Source organism: Oncorhynchus keta, chromosome 31 (assembly GCF_023373465.1).
Source record: "Oncorhynchus keta strain PuntledgeMale-10-30-2019 chromosome 31, Oket_V2, whole genome shotgun sequence".
Taxonomy (NCBI): Eukaryota; Metazoa; Chordata; class Actinopteri; order Salmoniformes; family Salmonidae; genus Oncorhynchus; species Oncorhynchus keta.
The window spans coordinates 22,469,867-22,489,125 of NC_068451.1; the positions used below are offsets into that span (position 1 = coordinate 22,469,867).

At 43.3% G+C, this 19,259-nt stretch overlaps 2 protein-coding genes across 6 annotated transcripts; both read left to right on the plus strand.

Annotated features, from left to right (window-relative positions):
• Positions 1-296: 296 nt before the first annotated feature.
• LOC118380318 (uncharacterized) lies at positions 297-15,154 on the plus strand. 3 transcript variants are annotated; one of them, XM_052489946.1, is made up of 3 exons: positions 297-496; positions 5,822-5,989; positions 10,255-15,154. In XM_052489946.1, the coding sequence occupies exon 3, from the start codon at positions 10,329-10,331 to the stop codon at positions 13,407-13,409; it is 3,081 nt and encodes a 1,026-aa protein (XP_052345906.1). In that variant the 5' UTR covers positions 297-496; positions 5,822-5,989; positions 10,255-10,328; the 3' UTR covers positions 13,410-15,154. The 3 variants fall into 3 exon arrangements, with proteins under 3 accessions (XP_052345906.1, XP_052345905.1, XP_052345907.1); XM_052489945.1 differs by lacking the exon at positions 5,822-5,989; XM_052489947.1 differs by lacking the exons at positions 297-496; positions 5,822-5,989 and adding an exon at positions 1,455-1,870.
• A 1,164-nt stretch (positions 15,155-16,318) lies between these two features.
• LOC118380321 (histone-lysine N-methyltransferase PRDM9-like) lies at positions 16,319-19,066 on the plus strand. Of its 3 annotated transcripts, none has more exons than XM_035767313.2 (2): positions 16,319-16,617; positions 17,258-19,066. In XM_035767313.2, exons 1-2 carry the CDS (start codon positions 16,477-16,479, stop codon positions 18,464-18,466), a joined length of 1,350 nt encoding a protein of 449 aa, XP_035623206.2. In that variant the 5' UTR covers positions 16,319-16,476; the 3' UTR covers positions 18,467-19,066. The 3 variants fall into 3 exon arrangements, with proteins under 3 accessions (XP_035623206.2, XP_052345928.1, XP_035623205.2); XM_052489968.1 differs by lacking the exon at positions 16,319-16,617 and adding an exon at positions 16,624-16,875; XM_035767312.2 differs by lacking the exon at positions 16,319-16,617 and adding an exon at positions 16,624-16,773.
• Positions 19,067-19,259: the final 193 nt, after the last annotated feature.

The window sequence follows — 19,259 nt, forward strand, 5'->3', positions numbered from 1 at the left end:
AGTAGGCTAGAGAATAAAGTTATAATATAGAAACTTACATTAAACGACGTTTTTGACCTGAATAAGTATTTACAGTTATCGTCAGTATGCCATTATGAGTTTGGGTTTATCCCTCTGACTCCGAGTCGAAAGTTCTCAGAATGTTCTAAGATTTCTGCAGTCTGCTCTCCAGTTCGTTGGGAGGATTTAGAAAAAACTCCCCCAGAGCGACTGGTTACGTTCCAGTCCGTTTATAATGTAGCCACGCTGCGCAGATGATCAGATTTGACAAGTCCTTGAGCCACAAAGACGATACAAGTGCGCGAGACTGGTGATGAAGACCACCTGGAACGCACCCATTTTTGCTACAGCTGTGCAGCAGCACACATCAGCCGAATACACGACCTGAACAGCAGCGTGGCTGCAAATAATATTTCTAAAATATGCAAATTAATCGGTATTGAACGAAAGTAGCCGTGGATGATACAACATACTGTAATAAATTAAATTACTGATGGTAAGTTTACTAAATATATTGTCTTTGTCATTGAACGACGAGGACATTTCAGAATGGCATACTTAAATCGTGCTTTCTGACGTTAGCATTTTCCCACATCTTGTCAATATGTTAATTTGACCTGTTATGCGTATTAAGCGAAACTTTCACAATCATCTGTAAGAATTGTATTGAAAGATGTCGGGTAACATTAACGTTACCTAATCGCATTATGGTGTGTTGTTAGCAAGGCTAGCTAGTTGGCAAGCTAGCTGGCTTTTGTTCACTACACTAACGTTTTCTTGGACATCATCAATGCGTGTTTTTTTTTTTTACTAGGTATTTTTTTTTACTACACACGGCACATATATATGTTTTTGTTAGCTAGCTGTAGTTTAACAACAGTAGTTAGGTCACTCATTTCTGCAACTAGTTAGCTAATGCAATGGTTGATTGTGTGGCTAACATTAGCTGGCTAACGTTACGTCTGCCATCGTCGAATTGAATTGCGCTACCAAAAGCTCGTGGCATTTCTAAACTAGTAACGCTATACCTGCTTAGTTTCATTATTCTGTACTATATGTACTTTTCAAAACACTTAGCTAATTTGCGAATTTAGACATTTGATGGATTATTGTAAAGCTATAGATACCCCACCAATATGGCGTGAAGTGCGGTTTTGCTACAAAAAACAAATGTCATTGCAATCATGCATGCTTTTTTTCTTATATTAGCGCGTTCTTGTCAGGTGCAAAGTTCATAATTTTAGGGAAGTCGATAGATTTGACTAGATTGTGTTGATGTGCAGTAAATCAGATGCATACATCTTTCTTTCAGGGCCCAGCGTTTTTCTTGACTTTTGCATAAATATCCTAAAATAATGATTTTTGCCCTACACCATTGCTCCATATAGCATATACCGTCTAACCCCGTATCACCTGAAATCCACATAGCACGTTGGGGGCGATAAAAACGAGAGCTCCATTCATGTTAAATGAAAGCTAGGTGGCCAGGAACGTTAGCGAAATGTCCACAAAGGGCTGCGGAATTCGGGGAGTTCCTGCATGTGGGCATTCCTGTATCTGCAGAAATTCCTCTTTATACTAATATTGGGAACATTTTAAACTAGGACGGACGGGAAAGAGGGCCGCTCCTGTACAGTAGGTGGTCATAATGCACAATAGCAATAGCCAACGGCTAGCTACAACTGTAGTCCGTGTCCTTCTACCCCGCCTGTCGGGCACTATTTTTTTTCAGATACGTTAACTACAACGAGGGCGTGTATTTGGCACGCGGGAGCAAAGGACACTTAGCTAGTAAGGAGGTCTCCGGTACATAGCAGACTCCGGTACACCTACCACACGACCGGGGGGAACAGTTATGCTTTTAACTACGGTGAGGGCAGTCTGGAGTGAAAAGTATTATAAGAGTTTTTATTTCCCTTTTTTAGCCACATTCAAGTGTCACACAAGCATGAAGATGTCTTTCTCAAATGCAGGAACCAATGGGATGTGGGGGTGCGTTAGGCAATTTCATGAATATGAGTATCGACATCACTCTGACCTCCTACCAAAACAGAAAACATGGCGGATCTGAAACCAGTAGTAACCACCAATTTCAATGAATGTTAACATAAAATGTAAATATGAATCTGACCTTCCCACGCCCCAATAATGTGGAGGGCATGCTAGCTAGCTACAGTTTGATTCATATTGTAATGACCCTGGGTTTATGAGAGCGGAAATCGGCTCTGCTGCATGAGCCTGCTTTTGCGGCACAGTCGATAGCGCGCTGGGCTAGAAGGCCGAGACCTGCACCCTTCTGTTTCATTACATTGGTGTCAGAAGTGGCATCGCAGTCTCCCTTGGAGGCATGGGTAATGTAATGAAACAGCAGGGAGCAGGTCTCAACCTTCTAGCCCGAAGTCCAGCGCGCTATCAACTGTGCCGCAAAAGCATGCTCGTGCGGCAGAGCCGATCATCTGTTTTCTTCTCAAATCAGCTCAGTTAGCTAGCGAGGTGCTAATTTGCGATGCCAGTTAGCTAACGTTAGCTAGACTCAGGAGCTCATGGGGACAGGGGTTTCAGGAGCCAGCGGGTTAGATGCGTTTCCACCAGTGTTGGCTGGTGGGAGGAGCTATAGGAGAACAGGCCCATTGTATTGGGTGGAATTAACTAATGGAACGTAGTCAAACATGCGGTTTCCATATGTTTGATGTTTGAAACTGTTCCATTAATTCCATTCCAGCCAATACAACGAGCCTGTCCTCCTAAAGCTTCTCCAACCAGCCTCTGGTTTCCACCATGGGAAACAACTGGCTACTAGTTTTTCAGCCAAATATGTTCAACTCATAGCTAGCTTGTCCAGTGACCACCTCGCATATGCCGCCCTCTGGGTTATGTATGGTATAAAGATTTTGAATTTATTGATAGACTACAGTAGAGTAATGACATGTATCACGCGCAGTTAGTGCATTTCACTTAAGCTTTTTCAGTAGCACTTGGAAATGAAACATTGCCAACTATACACATTGGAGAGTTATAATGTTGCAATCACTAGGCAGCCAATAGTATATAGGAAACTGTTAACAATAAGCCACCTATCACATGACACAAGTCACCAACCGTTGATAGTTAACATTTCAATAAACAATATTTATTTACATCATCCAGTGGAACTATAGAAAGAGTGATGTACACTGAACAAAAATATAAGTGCAACATGCAACAATTTCAAGGATTTGACTGGGTCGCCATATAAAAGGATCAGTCAATTGAAATAAATTCATTAGACCCTACTGCCCTAATCTACAGATTTCACATGACTGGGAATATAGATATGCATTGGTTAGTCACATAACTTTTTATTTTTTTTAAGTAGGCCATGGATCAGAAAATCAGTCAGTGTCTGTTGTGACCACCATTTGCCTTATGCAGCGAGACACATCTCTTTGGCTTAGAGTTGATTAAGCTTTTGATTGTGGAATGCTGTCCCTCTTCAATGGCTGTGCGAAATGCTGGTTATTGGTGGCAACTGGAACATGCTGTTGTGCAAAGTCGATCCAGGACATCCCAAACTTGCTCAATTCAATGCGTGACATGTCTGGTCAGTATGTGGGGTTGCACATTTTGGGGAATATTCAGAGGTGGAAACTTAATGTGGGAATGTACGGGAATTAACAGAAATATGCTAATTAATATTAATACTGTTTAAATGTAGATTTTTTTTGTTTTTTTTAATGTTTTTTTGCATTGGATATGTTTACCATATCATATGGAGAAGGAAACAAACCGTTTACCATAAGTAGACATAATTGCAAATGATTAAATCCTTCCAATAGAAAAAAAGCAACAATTGTTACGAATTGAAATTTAATTAATTAACTCTTCACATGGGAAGATTTCACTGAACAACAAAAGGGAATTTTGAATGATCATTGCATCTTCCAAAAACGTTTTCAACATACATCTGTAAAGTGATAGTCTAGAAACTAAAGCTTTAGTTGTCTTCCTCTCAGGCTTCCATGTCTTCTCACTGGACCTCCTCAATGTCCACCTCTTGAACATCAGACTCTGAGGCCTCATCCACACTGTCACTTTCCAACCTTGTTGAGGATGGCTCGTTGTCAGGCTCAAAAAGCCTCAAATTTGCCCGGCTGGCCACCAATGTTTTCAACCCTTGTATTGGTCAGCCTGTTGCCTGCTTTTGTCTGTTCCCAAACAAGACCAGTTGTGCTCTGAGGCGGCTGATGTTGGTGGGATTTGGGGGGTGATGGAGGCAACAGGGGAAAGAGCCTCAGATCCACAAAGCCCCTTCCACCAGGTGGCTGATGAGATATGTTGGCACGACTGCCATATTGCATCTCCATCCCAAAGCCCTTGCTTAGAAGTGTACTTTGCCAGACTGCCAAGAACCGTGCCCTCATCCAGGCCAAGGTGGTGAGACACAGTAGTGATGACACCATAGGCCTAGTTGATCTCTGCACCAGACAGGATGCTCTTGCCAGCATACTTGGGGCTTAATCCAGGCGCAGTGTCAGATTTCAAAAAGGCTTTACGGCGAAAGCAAACCATGCGATTATCTGTGGACAGCGCCCAGCACACAAATGCATAACAAATCATTTTCAACCAGGGAGTTGCGACACGAAAGTCAGAAATAGCTATATAATATATGCCTTACTTTTGAAGATCTTATGTTGGCACTCCAAAAGGTCCCAGTTACATTACAAATGGTCCTGTTGTTCGATAAACTCCTTCTTTATATCCATAAAAACTCAGTTTAGCTGGCGCACTTCAGTCAATAATCCACTCGGTTTCCTTCCTTCAAAATGCATACAAAATGAATCCCAAATGTTACCAATAAACTTATCCAAACAAGTCAATCAATGTTTATAATCAAACCTTAGGTACCCTAATACGCAAATAAAAAATACAATTTAAGACGGAGAATCGTTATTGTCTTTACCTGAGAAAAATACCAAAGAACGTGCTTAGAAACACTACAGCCAAAATGGGAGCCACCTAGAAAAACTACAATTTCTGGCTAATTTTTCCAAAAACCAGCCTGAAACTCTTTCTAAAGACTGACATCTAGTGGAAGCCCTAGGAACTGCAACCGGGCACGATTTTTGCCCTTTTATAAAAGTGCCAGCCATTGAAATCAGTGGTAGGATGAATTCTTTGCGGGGTGGTTTGTCCTCAGGGTTTCGCCTGCCATTTCAGTTCTGTTATACTCACATTATTATACTCACATTATTTTCACAGTTTTAGAAACTTTAGAGTTTATCCAAATCTACCAATTATATGCATATCCTAGCTTCTGTGCCTGAGTAACAGGCAGTTTACTTTGGGCACGCTTTTCATCCGGACGTCAAAATACCACCTCCTATCCCAAAGAAGTTAAGGCAGAAGTCTTCACGCTTTTTGATGCATTTCAGAATTGCGGTTTCCTCTGCTTGGAGCAACAGTGAAGTGGGCAGGGCAGTACGGATTTATTCTCTTACATCTGCAAGCAGAGTCTGAACATCAGACAGGATGGTATCGTTTCCCTCAATCCGTGCAATGGCTACTGCTATAGGTTTCAGGCTGCTTACCACTCCCAAAATACATCCTCCAGGAGGATCTTCTTGATGTGGCTGTCCATATCGGCAGACTGAGGTGGCCATTTCTTGGAGACACCTTCCCCTCCAGGAGACTGTCAAACATGATGACAACACCACCCCAACGGGTTTTGCTGGGCAGCTTCAATGTGGTTCTCTTATTCTTCTCACTTTGCTTGGTGAGGTTTATTGCTGCTATAACTTGATGACCCTTCACATACCTAACCATTTCCTTGGCTCTCTTGTAGTGTATCCGTTGTTTTCAGTGCCATGATGTCCTTGAGGAGCAGATTCAATCCATGAGCATCGCAGCCAATTGGTATGATGTGGGGGTAGGACTCCTCCACTTTAGACCAAGCAGCCTTCATGTTTGCTGCATTGTCTGTCACCAGTGCAAATACCTTCTGTCGTCCAAGGTGAGTGATGACTGCCTTCAGCTCATCTGCATCATAGAGACCAGTGTGTCGGTTGTCCCTTGTCTGTGCTCTTGTAGAATACTGGTTGAGGGGTGGAGCTGGTGTAATTAATTATTCCTTGCCCACGAACATTCGACCACCCATCAGAGATGATTGCAATAGTCTGCTTTCTCTATGATTTGTATGACCTTCACTTGAACTCTGTTGAACTCTGCATCTAGAAAATTAGTAGATAAAGCATGTCTGGTTGGAGGGGTGTATGCTTGGCGAAGAACATTCAGACATCTCTTCTAATACACATTGCCTGTGAGCATCAGAGGTGAACCAGTTGCAAACATAGCTCGAGCAAGACATTCATCAGCATTTCTCTGACTACGTTCCTCCATTGAGTCAAATACATTTCTGATTCCAGGAGGACCATGAGCTGTTGCTATCGATAAGGTGTCTGATTCGTCATTTTCACCTTGAATAGAAGTGGAGGGACTTTTGTCAGAATTTGCTTGTTGTGAGCGTCGAGGGAATGTTATTCACTTGGCCAGATGATTCTGCATCTTTGTTGCATTCCTCACATATGATTTGGCACCTTGTGTATCCCACAAAAAAAGGTTCACTGTTATAAGCTAACTTTTCTTTTATGCATTTAAGCAAAATTACCAAAATTCCCGGGCTTAACTTGCCATTTAATCTATCAGTATGTAAGCTATGGAAGAACTGGGACATTTTCAGCTTCCAAGAATTGTGTACAGATCCCTGCGCCATGAGGCCGTGCTTTATCATGCAGAAACTTGAGGCGGATTAATAGCACAACAATGGGCCTCAGGATCTCGTAAACAGTGGTGGAAAAAGTATCCAATTGTCATACTTGTGTAAAGATACTGTCATAGAAAAGGACTCAAGTTTGAAACTATTTGGTTTAAAATATACTTAAGTATCAAAAGTAAAGGTATAAATATTTTAGAAATTCCTCATATCAAATCAAAGTTTTGTCACGTGCGCTGAATACAACGTGTAGTAGACCTTACAGGGAAATGCTTATTTACAGGCTCTAACCAATAGTGCAAAAAAGGTATTAGGTGAACAATAGGTAGGTAAAGAAATAAGACAGGCTATATACAGTAGCGAGGCTACATACAGACACCGGTTTGTCAGGCTGATTGCGTTAGTATGTACATGTAGATATGGTTAAAGTGACTATTCATATGATGAACAGAGAGTAGTGTAAAAGGGGTTGGCGGATGTGACACTATGCAGATAGCCCGGTTAGCCAATGTGGGGAGCACTGGTTGGTCGGCCCAATTTGAGGTAATATGTACATGAGTGTATAGTAAAAGTGACGATGCATATCATAAACAGAGATTACCAGCAGTGTAAAAAGAGGGGTTGGGGGGGTACACAATGCCCGGGTAGCCATTTGATTACCTGTTCAGGAGTCTTATGGCTTGGGGGTTAACTGTTGAGAAGCCTTTTTGTCCTAGACAAAATTGTTCCCTCATTCATTTAAATGCTAATAGTCAATTATATTATATTCCCTTTACAGGAAAAGTCACAACTATGGCGGTCCCTGTCTGAGGGTCTCTCTGTGTCTCTCTTTCTGTATGTCTCTCTGACTCTCTCTCTTTCGCTCTGTCTCTCTGTGTGTGTGTGTCTCACTGGGTGTGTCTCCTTTGTGTCGAGCTCTCTTTTAGCAACACAAATACTTGTGTTGAGTGTGTGAAATCAAATCAAAGTTTATTTGTCACGTGCGCCGAATACAACAGGTGTAGACCTTACAGTGAAATGCTTATTTACAGGCTCTAACCAATAGTGCAAAACAGGTATTAGGTGAACAATGGGTAGGTAAAGAAATAAAACAACAGTAAAAATACAGGCTATATACAGTAACGAGGCTATAAAAGTAACGAGTCCGTGTAGCCATTTGATCACCTGTTCAGGAGTCTTATGGCTTGGGGGTAAAAACTTTTGAGACGCCTTTTTGTTCGAGACTTGGCACTCCGGTACTGCTTGCCATGTGGTAGTAGAGAGAACAGTCTGTGGCTGGGGTCTTGGACAATTTGTAGGGCCTTCCTCTGACATTGCCTGGTGTAGAGGTCCTGGATGGCAGGCAGCTTAGCCCCAGTGATGTACTGGGCCGTACGCACTACCCTCTGTAGTGCCTTGCGGTCAGAGGCCAAGCAGTTACCGTACCAGACAGTGATGCAACCAGTCAGCATGCTCTCGATGTTACAGCTGTAGAACCTTTTGAGGATCTCAGGACACATGCCAAATCTTTTCAGTCTCCTGAGGGGGAATATGTTTTGTTGTGCACTCTTCACGACTGTCTTGGTGTGTTTGGACCATTCTAGTTTGTTGTTGATGTGGACAACAAGGAACTTGAAGATCTCAACCTGCTCCACGACATCCCCGTCGATTAGAATGGGGGCGTGCTCAGTCCTCCTTTTCCTGTAGTCCACAATCTCCTTAGTCACGTTGAGGGATAGGTTGTTATTCTGGCACCACCCGGCCAGGTCTCTGACCTCCCTATAGGCTGTCTCATCATTGACGGGGATCAGGCCTACCACTGTTATCGTCTGCAAACGTAATGATAGTGTTGGAGTCATGCCTGGCCATGCAGTCGTGGGTGAACAGGGAGTACAGGAGTGGACTGAGCACGCACCCCTGGGGAGCTCCAGTGTTGAGGATCAGCGTGGCAGATGTGTTGCTACCTACCCTCACCACCTGGGGGTGGCCCGTCAGTAAGTCCAGGATCCAGTTGCAGAGGAAGGTGTTTTGTCCCAGGATCCTTAGCTTAGTGAGGAGCTTTGAGGGTACTATGGTGTTGGACGCTGAGCTCTAGTCAATGAATAGCATTCTCACATAAGTATTCCTTTTGTCCAGGTATTACGTAAACCAGATGCACAGTTGTCTTCTTTTTTTACAGACAACCAGGGGAACACTCCAACACTCAGACATTTATAAACAAAGCGTTTGTGGATGTTATCTTGATAATGTGTCAGTTGAACCATTTTCTGTCCTGCTCAGCATTAAAACTGTAATGTGTACTTTTGGGTGTTACGGAAAATGTATGGAGTAAAAAGTACATTATTCTCTTTAGGAGTATAGTGACTTAAAAGTTTAAAACTTTTTTTAAAAGTACGGATACCCCAAAAAACGACTAATGGAGTACTTTAAAATGTTTTTACTTAAGTACTTTACACCACTGCTTATAACGGTATCTCTGTGCATTCAAATTACCATTGATAAAATGTAATTGTGTTCGTTGTCTGTAGCCTAATCCTTCCCATATGATAACCCCACCGCTACCATGAGTCACTCTGTTCACAACATTGACATCAGCAAACCGCTCGCCCACACTACACCGGCCCACTGCCGTCTGCCCGGTACAGTTAAAACCGGGTTTCATCCATGAAGAGCACAATTCTACACTTTTTCCATGGAGCAGAGATTTTGTTTTGCAGTTTTATAGCTTCTCATGCTATTCTACACATTTTGCCTTGAGGCTGAGAGAATTTGAGTTTTATAGATATTTTCCTGTAATTGTAAACCTTTTTGTAGGCGAGCCTCGCATGGGTGTGTTCTGCGCCACTGATCCAGTCTTTATACATAAATCATATCTATTAACTTAAAGGTGCATTCCAGTCTCCTTTTCACCTAATTTGTTACCTGATTTATGAACAAACGGCTCATCTCAATAGGTGGCCCAGGTATCCTCATGACATCAGTGTAGCTGAAGTGTTATGGTGTATATTATATAATCATTGCTGAGATTGTGAAGGAACCTATTTAATTTGGTAAATAGTTTCAGAAATGAAGTTATATAGATATATACACACGCATACATACAGTGGGGCAAAAAAGTATTTAGTCAGCCACCAATTGTGCAAGTTCTCCCACTTAAAAAGATGAGCCCTGTAATTTTCATCATAGGTACACTTCAACTATGACAGACAAAATGAGAAAAAAAATCCAGAAAATCACATTGTAGGATTTTTTAAATGAATTTATTTGTAAATTATGGTGATTTAAAAAAAAAATTGTCTGTCATAGTTGAAGTGTACCTATGATGAAAATTACAGGCCTCATCTTTTTAAGTGGGAGAACTTGCACAATTGGTGGCTGACTAAATATTTTTTTGCTCCACTGTACATACAGTGTGTGGTGTATCTGTAAACTTTATTTTGCTTGGATTGAATTGAGATTCACACATTTTACAAATTGTTTGAGGAGATACTTATATTCCTGACAAATGTGTTCTCTTTATTTTTCAGGAAACTGACAACCCAAGATCAGCCAGTTGAGGACACCTGAGCCCCCCTTTGTACTGTGACTGTCTTGTACCACAATGCTTGGCCTTCAGGGAAGCACCTCATCCCCTAAAATGTATCGCTGTGTGGCTTGTTCAGCCACCTTTACTGGATTGGCATCCTTGTTGGTGCACCAAGCTTCTCATGCAGTTCAATATGACAAGCAACCACCACAAGCTGAGAAGCAGCCTCTCTGCACTTACTGTGGTGAAGTGTTTTTAAACAAGGATCTCCAAGACCAGCACTGCTGCAAAGCACTACCTGAGACCCCGGCTCCCTCTCTTTTTATCTGTGATTGTGGGGATGAGTTTCAGAACTTTAATGAAATGCTGGAGCATAAAAGATCTCATGTCTCAACCCCCCAGCAGCAGACCCAGACGACTGATGCCAGATATTCGGGCCAAGAAGAATGCAGTCTGGTTGAACCTGTCCAACCAGTCTCCCCTCAGCTAACCCTTAGCCAAACCATTTTGGGCCTCGGTCCCCCCTCTCATCCCTCACCCCTATCTCCTGTCATTCGTAGTTCAAAACTCCCACAGCTTAATAGCACATCCACTGTTCCTGAAGTCTATACAAATAAGGGGTTTATTGCCCTAACAGGACCTCCAGAGCTGAACAACCTCCCTCCAGGTGCAAGTGAGCAGGAATTACAGCCTGATGGGCTTGACCAACCTGAGAACAGCTCTACTGCACAGGAACCCTCGCCACAATCCATCCAGGATGAGACTCCTGAGGATGCAGACTGTCCCGTTACAAGCGGTGCATCTTCAGAAGATGCCGGCGCACCTAAAAATGAGACGATAATGAAGATGATAGCAAATGCCTACATGAAACGTTATCAACCTGCTCAACACTACCCATTAAGACACAAGAGACTTGTGGTCCCCAAAAGAGAGCTTATACCAGTGGAGGTGATGTCACAATCCAAACAAACAGCAGCATCCACACCAGGGCCCTCTATTGGCCAGTTAAGACACCTGCTTACAAAGTCTGGTGCAAAGACAATAGCCCGTCCATCTGGCAGTAGTGGTATCATATCTTTGACTCAGACCTTCTGCCCTGTAGTAGTTCTTGAGACCCGCCAAAAGCTTATTGATTCTAGAAATAGGTCCACACAGGGGAGATATCAATGTGGTCGCTGCCGAAGTGTTTTTCAGGACTTGGACAGCTTGACAGTGCATCATGCCTTACACAGGAAGGAGATAGTGAAGTGTTGTCGTCACTGTAAACAACTGATGATTGGAAAACCACCGCTTCCAGACAACCACATCTGTCCCCTGGCTCCCCACCACCTTACCTCAGTGGGGAGTAAATGCCACTCTATCAAAAAGACTGCATCATTCCAGAAGCAAAAGAAGCGACAACCGCAAAGAAGCTTCCAAAATGTTAAAGCTAGGACACCTTACTTTTGTCAAGTGTGCAAGCACAACTATGCCCGTAGGTATAATCTCAATGTGCACAAGTGTCAGGGGCCACCCCATCCTCTACAGCATGCCTCCAACTCTGCCCTGTGCAAAAATACTGCATTTGGGGAAAACATTAAAGCAAGGGAGCCTGTCACAGGCGTCAACCAGAGGCCTCTAATCTCCAAAAACATCGGTGTGGGCACTGACAGCACTCGTCAGATAAAGGAGGAGGCGATTTCTGCAGAATCAAGGCCATATCCACAGTTTCCTGATTTGCTCTGGTCCGGTTCACCTAAAAGCTTCTTATCCTTCTATCCCGAAGTTGCCAAGCGTGTAACACCAGGAGAAATTGATTCAGGATCTGCAACACTACAGCAAGGAGATGGTGAAGGGGACAATGCAGCAAGTAGTTTTAAACAAGAAGGTAAAGATGGAGAATGGACAATGCCTTTAGATGATTCTGAGATTGACGTTCTGATTGAGGCAGTAGATGCAGAAGACGACGATGATTTAATGCTACAAGAACCTATTTCTCAGGGTCATGTCAAGTCCACAAAGGATGGCGTGCCTTATTTCATAAAAGATGGTGCTAGACGTTTTCCCTGCTATAGATGTCAGAAAACGTACAGTCGAGGGTGCACATTAAAAAAGCATCAAAGGCTGTGTGGAAATAGGTCATTTCTGCCACAATCTACTTTTCGGGCGGTAGCACAGAAAGTCAACAAGGGTCAATTCCAATTCGATTGCTATGTCTGTGGGAGGAGCTTTAACCGCAAAGATAACATGCTGATTCATAGGAAGAAGTGCCAGTTAAGTAGAACCATGGCCAAGAATGATAATGGACTTTTACAACAGGGCATATCGGCAGCCCAAGTACCGCAACGTCTCGTGGCACAAAGTAGTAAAAATCTGGAGGATAATGGGGAAAATTGGGGTATTATGTCATTGCCCAATGTTCTTCCCAGGAGAGTGACGTGTGAGTGTGGGTCAGGCTTTACTTCCCCACGGCTCCTCCTAGAGCATTTGCAAAAGCATGCGCAGGAGGCCTATACCTGCCCCACATGCGGTGAGACACTGAGTTCCTGGGCAGACTATGAAGTCCACCTACAAGTACACATGCAGCCTCGGCACCAGATGTATGGGGGAATGCAACAGCAGCGCTCTCCACCTCTACTGCTGAGGTTTCCACAGCAGCCACGTCAACGTCGGCAGCCCCTGCCAAAGCAGCGACATGCGCCTCTGCAACACTCTCTGCCAGCACAGCGCCCTCAGCCAAATCAACAACCTCTGCGGAAGCCTAGGAAGCCACAGCCGCGCTGTGTGTGCATACGATGCAGCAACACCTTTTGCAGTCGCGGCGCGCTGCTGAAGCACCTCTCCTGGAATCGGTGTAAAGGTGACAGAGGAGCTATTTCAGCGAAGGCAAACCACTGTTCCCGATGCAGCATGGACTTCCCCAATGGCCTCAGCCTCAAGTTTCACCAGCTAAATGGAATGTGCAAGCCTGCCTTCAAGCCCATGCGTTGCCCTGTGTGCGTGCGCTGGTTTGGCACTGTGGAGGGACTCCAGAAACACCTGCAAACACACGACCAGACCAACTCGTTTCGCTGCCTCATCTGCCAGCGCCTCTATCCCAGCCTACGGTCACTGAAAGACCACCGCAGAAAGGTCCATTGCATTTTGTCTGGAGACACAGCGCAGGTTACACAATGAGAGTGAATACTCTGAAAATCATAATCCAACAGAACATGTATGAACAATGATTTTAGCAATGTTTTTGCAAGATCTGTTATTGATTTGAGGGATTAATTGTCTTGTGTCACCATATATAATCATTATTGTACTATTCTACTTTGATTCTATTTTCACTTGTCTCTCAGTAGACTTTTCTTGCTCGCTTGAACCTATTTTCATGGCCATAGTTGTAAACTGTTGTATTGTGCTGTAAAATGCAATGATGTTCTTAGCTTTTTCTTAAAGGGATACTTTGGGATTTTGGCAATGAAGCCCTTATCTACTTCCCCACTATGAAGGAAGTTCGAGGGAGTTACCGTAGACTTCGTCATGCGCTAATGCTAGTTAGCAACTTCCTTCAAACTGCATGCAGAGGTATAAAAATGGTATCGACATGTTAATCGGACTGACTGGGAAATAAATTGAAGGGCTTCATTGCCAAAATCCTGAAGTGTCCCTTTAACTCCTCAGCCATTATTAAAATGTACCAATTATTGTTCAAGTGCTCTTTTAGGTTGTGAAAAAACATTGATGGTTATATCTTAGTGTGGTAGCTATCAGTGCATTTGGGAGAAAACAATTTGTAAGTGAATATACACTACAAAGTATGTGCACACCTGCTCGTCGAACTCCTCATTCCCAAATTATGGGCATTAATATGTAGTTGGTCCCCCCCCCCTTTGCTGCTATAACAGAATCCACTCTTCTGGGAAGGCTTTCATGTAGATGTTGGAACGTTGCTGAGGGGACTTGCTTCCATTCACTCACGAGCATTAGTGAGGTCGGGCACTGATGTTTGGTGATAAGGCCTGGCTCGCAGTCGGCGTTCCCATTTATCCCGAAGGTGATCGATGGGGTTAAGGTCAAGGCTCTGTGCAGTCAAGTTATTCTACACCGATGTCGACAAACCATTTCTGTATGGACCTCGCTTTGTGCACAGTGGAATTGTTATGCTGAAACAAGAAAGGGCCTTCCCCAAGCTGTTGCCACAAAGTTAAAGCACAGAATCGTCTAGAACGTCTTTGTATGCTGCAACGTTACGATTTCCCTTCACTGGAACTAAGGGGCCTAACCCCAACCATGAAAAACAGCCCCAGACCATTATTCCTCCTCCACGAAACTTTACAGTTGGCACTATGCATTGGGGCACGTAGCAAACCCCAGATTCGTCTTTTGGACTGGTGATCTTAGGCTTGTGTGCGGCTGCTCAGCCATGGAAACCCATTTCATGAAGCTCCCGACTAACCATTCTTGTGCTGATGTTCCAAACTGCCTCTAGAAGCTTGGTAGTGAGTGTTGCAACCCGAGGACAGACCATTTTTACATGCTTCAGCACTCTGTGGTTGTGTTCAGTGAGCTAGATGTTTTCACTTCACAATAAAAGCACTTACAGTTGACCAGGGCAGCTCTAACGGCAGACATTTGACTAACTGACTTGTTGGAAAGGTGGCATCTTATGACGGTACTACTTTGAAAGTCACTGAGCTGTTCAGTAAGGCCATTCTACTGGCAGTGTTTGTCTATGGAGATTGCATGGCTGTGTGCTTGGTTTTATACGCTTGTCAGCAGCGGGTGTGGCTGAAATAGCCGAATCCACTCATTTGAAGGGCTGTCCACATACTTGTGTGTATATATTTGAACACTTACACCAAAACAGAAATGTATAGGAAATAGCATGTAGTGTGTTGCTCCTTGTTTTAATAAAGCCCCATTCAGAGATGAAAGATTTGAGTTGATTGTTGTCACTAACCAGGTTTCCAACCATTTTATGTGTACGAATTACCTGATGCAGAAATATACTCATGACAGGCCTGATGGAAACAGCAAATGTATTGGTAAAATGTCGATAACAGAAAATATGCCACACAAGTTAATGCAATGGAAACCTATTGAATGTTAAATGTATTTGGTACATGAAAACGTAAGTATTTTTTGCTTAAGTGGGGTCCTATTAGTTTGTCACCCAAACGGTTCGAACGCTACCATACAAAGTGTACACGTCGACCTTATTACCGACTTCAGAAGAGTCTCGACACTTGTGGTGTTTGTGACAGTATCCCCTTTCCAAAAAGTGGTCATAATAGTTGTTTCGGTCAAACCGTTCAGACTCCACAGAAGTTTTTGTGAGAAGACCTGTTTTCGGGTTGTCTCATGGTCTGACAAACGGTACTCAAGCTCTTTCACTGCAGATGCGGAAGTGCGACCCTGGGGGATGCGGTGAAGAAGAAGAAAAAAAAAAAACATCTCTAGTTTAAACTGACTTTTGATGAGGATTTAAAATTACAATAAATGTAATTTAGATTAATGCAACGGTGCGTCAGTCGATTCTAGGGGTCTAATGTCAGTTTTTGTGTGTCACGAATGACGTGAGCGGTAAAGGCTATGTACTATTTACAGAATCTTCCCATATTAAAGGCTTTTACTATTTGGTGAAATGTAAATGGATCACAGGGGGACTGATTGGTTAACCAATAAGGCTTAAAAGTTGTTTTTAGGAATGCATGTCTGATAATGAATATGTTGATAATTTGAACATATGCCTTCTTCCTAGCGTCGTACAAACCATCCTGATCTCAGGAATTTATATTCTGGGTAGCAAAACGGAATGGAAACTAGGCTTGTAAATAGGCTAGCTCCCCTCTTCCCTTAATTCACTCATTACCAGACTCAACCAGAGATACTAGATATAATTACACGATGCTTTCCTCTGCCCTAACAATGAGATTCGTTGTCCACAGAGTGGAACAGCGGCCTGTCATGCTCCCGTCTATTCTCTTTGGATTGGTGGATTCAACTCGTCACTTTAATATAATTTTGAATATTCAATTAGGGGTGTTGACGTGAACCGTCTGTCTTCAATGGAGATTGAGATGCTATGCTGGCCTCATAAATATACATAGTCTCAAATTTCACTAGGGATAACTTCATTACGAAACTTCTATTAGATCAAGTTAACCTCACGTATCAAAACAGCTATTAATTTTATATTGACTAAATTCGACACTCATTGACTCCAAACAAAAACAACTCCCTTGCTTTATAATTCATGTTCTGTGGACAGATTTTGGGCGGTAAACCCTCTCGCTTCGCCTCTTCATCTTTGACTCAACTAATCAACTTGCATACTCCAACCCTACAGGCGGCAGTGTTATATTGCATTGGGAAGTTTACCCGCCAACGAAACGAAGTAAGTTGTATTTTCCAACTCGCTGCCGCGGATGCGTTCCAAAATTCAGCCGATAAGGTTATGAAATATGAATAAAGCCACGTTGCAATATTATAGCAAAGTTACAAATGTCCGAATTTGGACAGCATGTGGACAGCAGTGACTCGCCGGTGTAAGGTAATGCTGCTAACGTTAGCTATGTTTTGGGGATGAATAGCTGACGCTAGCTAGCTATACGAACAAACATTTCCTAGGCTGGATAGCTAGCTAGCAACATAGGTATGTATATATGACAAATATAATTACTTGTATCTATGTATTATTACGCTTTAGTTTGCAAATTGGGTTTAAGATTTTGAACACCCGTTGGTCCAAGAAACAAAGACCCCAAATGTGGGCCAGCGTCGGGCTTGGGGTGACGACGTTTCATAGTGATTTACGACCACGGTGTTAGCTAGCTACATAGTGAAATGATCAATATCACACTACTTAACAAGTTAGTTATTTAAGTCTAAAGGCTAACACGCCCTACAGCTACCTAATGTTGTGTTGCTGAATTATGTGCCCCGCTTTTTTTATGTAATACTTCCCTGTTGATATATAATTTGTGATCAGTACAGTTGAACAGGCTTTCTAAACGATTATCCTTTCGTTACCTCAGACACTCCAGAGAGGCCCTATTCTACATGAATCATCGCATCGAGGACCGGTCAAGATGCAAAAGTGGAACAATGTGAAATGGGAAAGGGAGCTTGGTGATGGTGGACCCCCTTTTTGCTTTAGTTGTGAAAGGTTCTTTCCAGACCAAATCTCATTTCATGACCACTTTTGTCCTGCGGCTGGTTACATCTGCTCCTGTGGAACAGAGTTCTCCATGTATGTTGATATGATGGACCACAGCGGATTACATGAACCAGGCCACACTGTAATTAATTATAGCACTGTAAAGAAGGAACAATATCAGAGGGAGAGAGAGTACAAGGAGCAGCTTTCAAGGCTGGCATTGACGGCGGGGCAGGGAAGCTGGGCTAAATCTGGACTGACGCCGATGCTATCGGCCACTCTGCCACGAGCCACAAAGCCTGCACCTGGTCCAAGTGCCCCAACAACGGACCTCTGGCACCAATTCCAGCCAGTGGTGTTGGTGGAGACCCTGCGCAAGTTTGGAAGGACAAAGCCCTACATGTGTGCCTACTGTGAACTGGGCTTTGCAACAAAAGACTTACTCGTATGGCACCACAACACTCATGCAAGAAATAAAGTCCATGGCTGCCTGCAGTGCGGGGTTCTCTTGCTCAGCAACAACAAGTCACCACAGCCTGGCCACCACCAGTGTGGCTCATATCGGGCAACTCCTGAAACCAGATTTACCACTGCCACAGTGCTGAGTAACAGGAAACAGCCTGTGGGGAAGGCTCAGAAGGTTGTCCAGCGTCAGCACTGTCCTGACCCGTTCAATGGGGAGCTGCAGCTAGGGATGCATATGGTCTCACAGCAGCCCGTTCCAGGGACTTCTGGAACAAAATACTTGAAGTGTAGAGTGTGTCAGGAGCCCTTCCAAACTGTCAAGCTGCTCGAGAGGCACCGTTGCACAATGGCAGCGTCCTTTTTTTCACGTGAACTGGGTCTAACGTCTGGCAAACAGCTCAATGGTCACAGAAAAGGGAAGGAGGGGACCAGCCCATACTCCTTTCCTCAAAAGAATGGTGACAAGGAGCTGGCGTTCAACATTCAAACTTCAGCGAATGTAACTGTATACGACCACAAGGCAGTAGGCCCGGATAGGGGCCCCGGGTTGTCTGCCATTTCTGTGAAGACTGAGGTTTCAGACGATGACTGTTTTGTGATTGAGGATGCGCTTTCGTGCTAGTCGGAACTAGGAAACTCTGAAATTTCCGACTTGCTGACTGGTTGAACACGGCACGTGTATAACAACCAGTTAGTAAATCGGAAATGTCTGTGTTTCCTTGTTCTGACTTGCACGTGAATGCGGCATAAAAGCTCCTTCACCAAACCAAGTCAGCTGTCATACCAACAATTAACCTCTTCCCTCTCAGTACTACAGACATGAACAGTGCAAAAATCATTCCCAATGTGAAACCTCTGCATTTGTAACAGACAAACATATTCTATGGGTATGGGCCCTTTTTGTAAGGTACCAGTTTAACTCTAATCTAACAACTCAAAATACCAGTAATCTGTCAGTAGACTAGGTATTTTATTTTTTATCAATTGTGTGTTTGTCAAATGATACTGAAAATGTTACATATGCAGTATCAAATCAGTCTGTATGGTTCATATAACCACAAACGTATGAAAGTTTGTCTTTTGAAAATGCTGTTTTTAATTGTTGTTTTTTTTTACAGTAACTTTACTGAAAACTTGTTATAAGCAGCATTGGCCATATCACAAGAACATGTTGGTTCTTTTTAGCCATTTCTGTAGTCTTGGAATAAAAGATTGTTTTGTTTCCGCTCTCTCCCTTTCCTTTGTAGCAACTAAGGTGTAATAATCTGTGTGTTTTTCGTATTTCAGGGACCAAAGCAATAGCTGCAGCCATAAGTGATTGCTGGAAAAGGCTATACGGACACTCCTGACCTGCAAAACATTTTTTTTTCCAGAGATACTTAAAAATTGTGTTACGGTTAGAGGTAGGGTTAAAG

Coding starts and splice junctions, on each gene's coding strand:
- LOC118380318 (XM_052489946.1), top strand. CDS start 10,329: ATGCTTGGCCTTCAGGGAAGCACCTCATCCCCTAAAATGTATCGCTGT.
- LOC118380321 (XM_035767313.2), top strand. CDS start 16,477: ATGTTCTGTGGACAGATTTTGGGCGGTAAACCCTCTCGCTTCGCCTCT. Junction 16,618..17,257: donor TTACCCGCCAACGAAACGAA/GTAAGTTGTATT, acceptor TCGTTACCTCAG/ACACTCCAGAGAGGCCCTAT.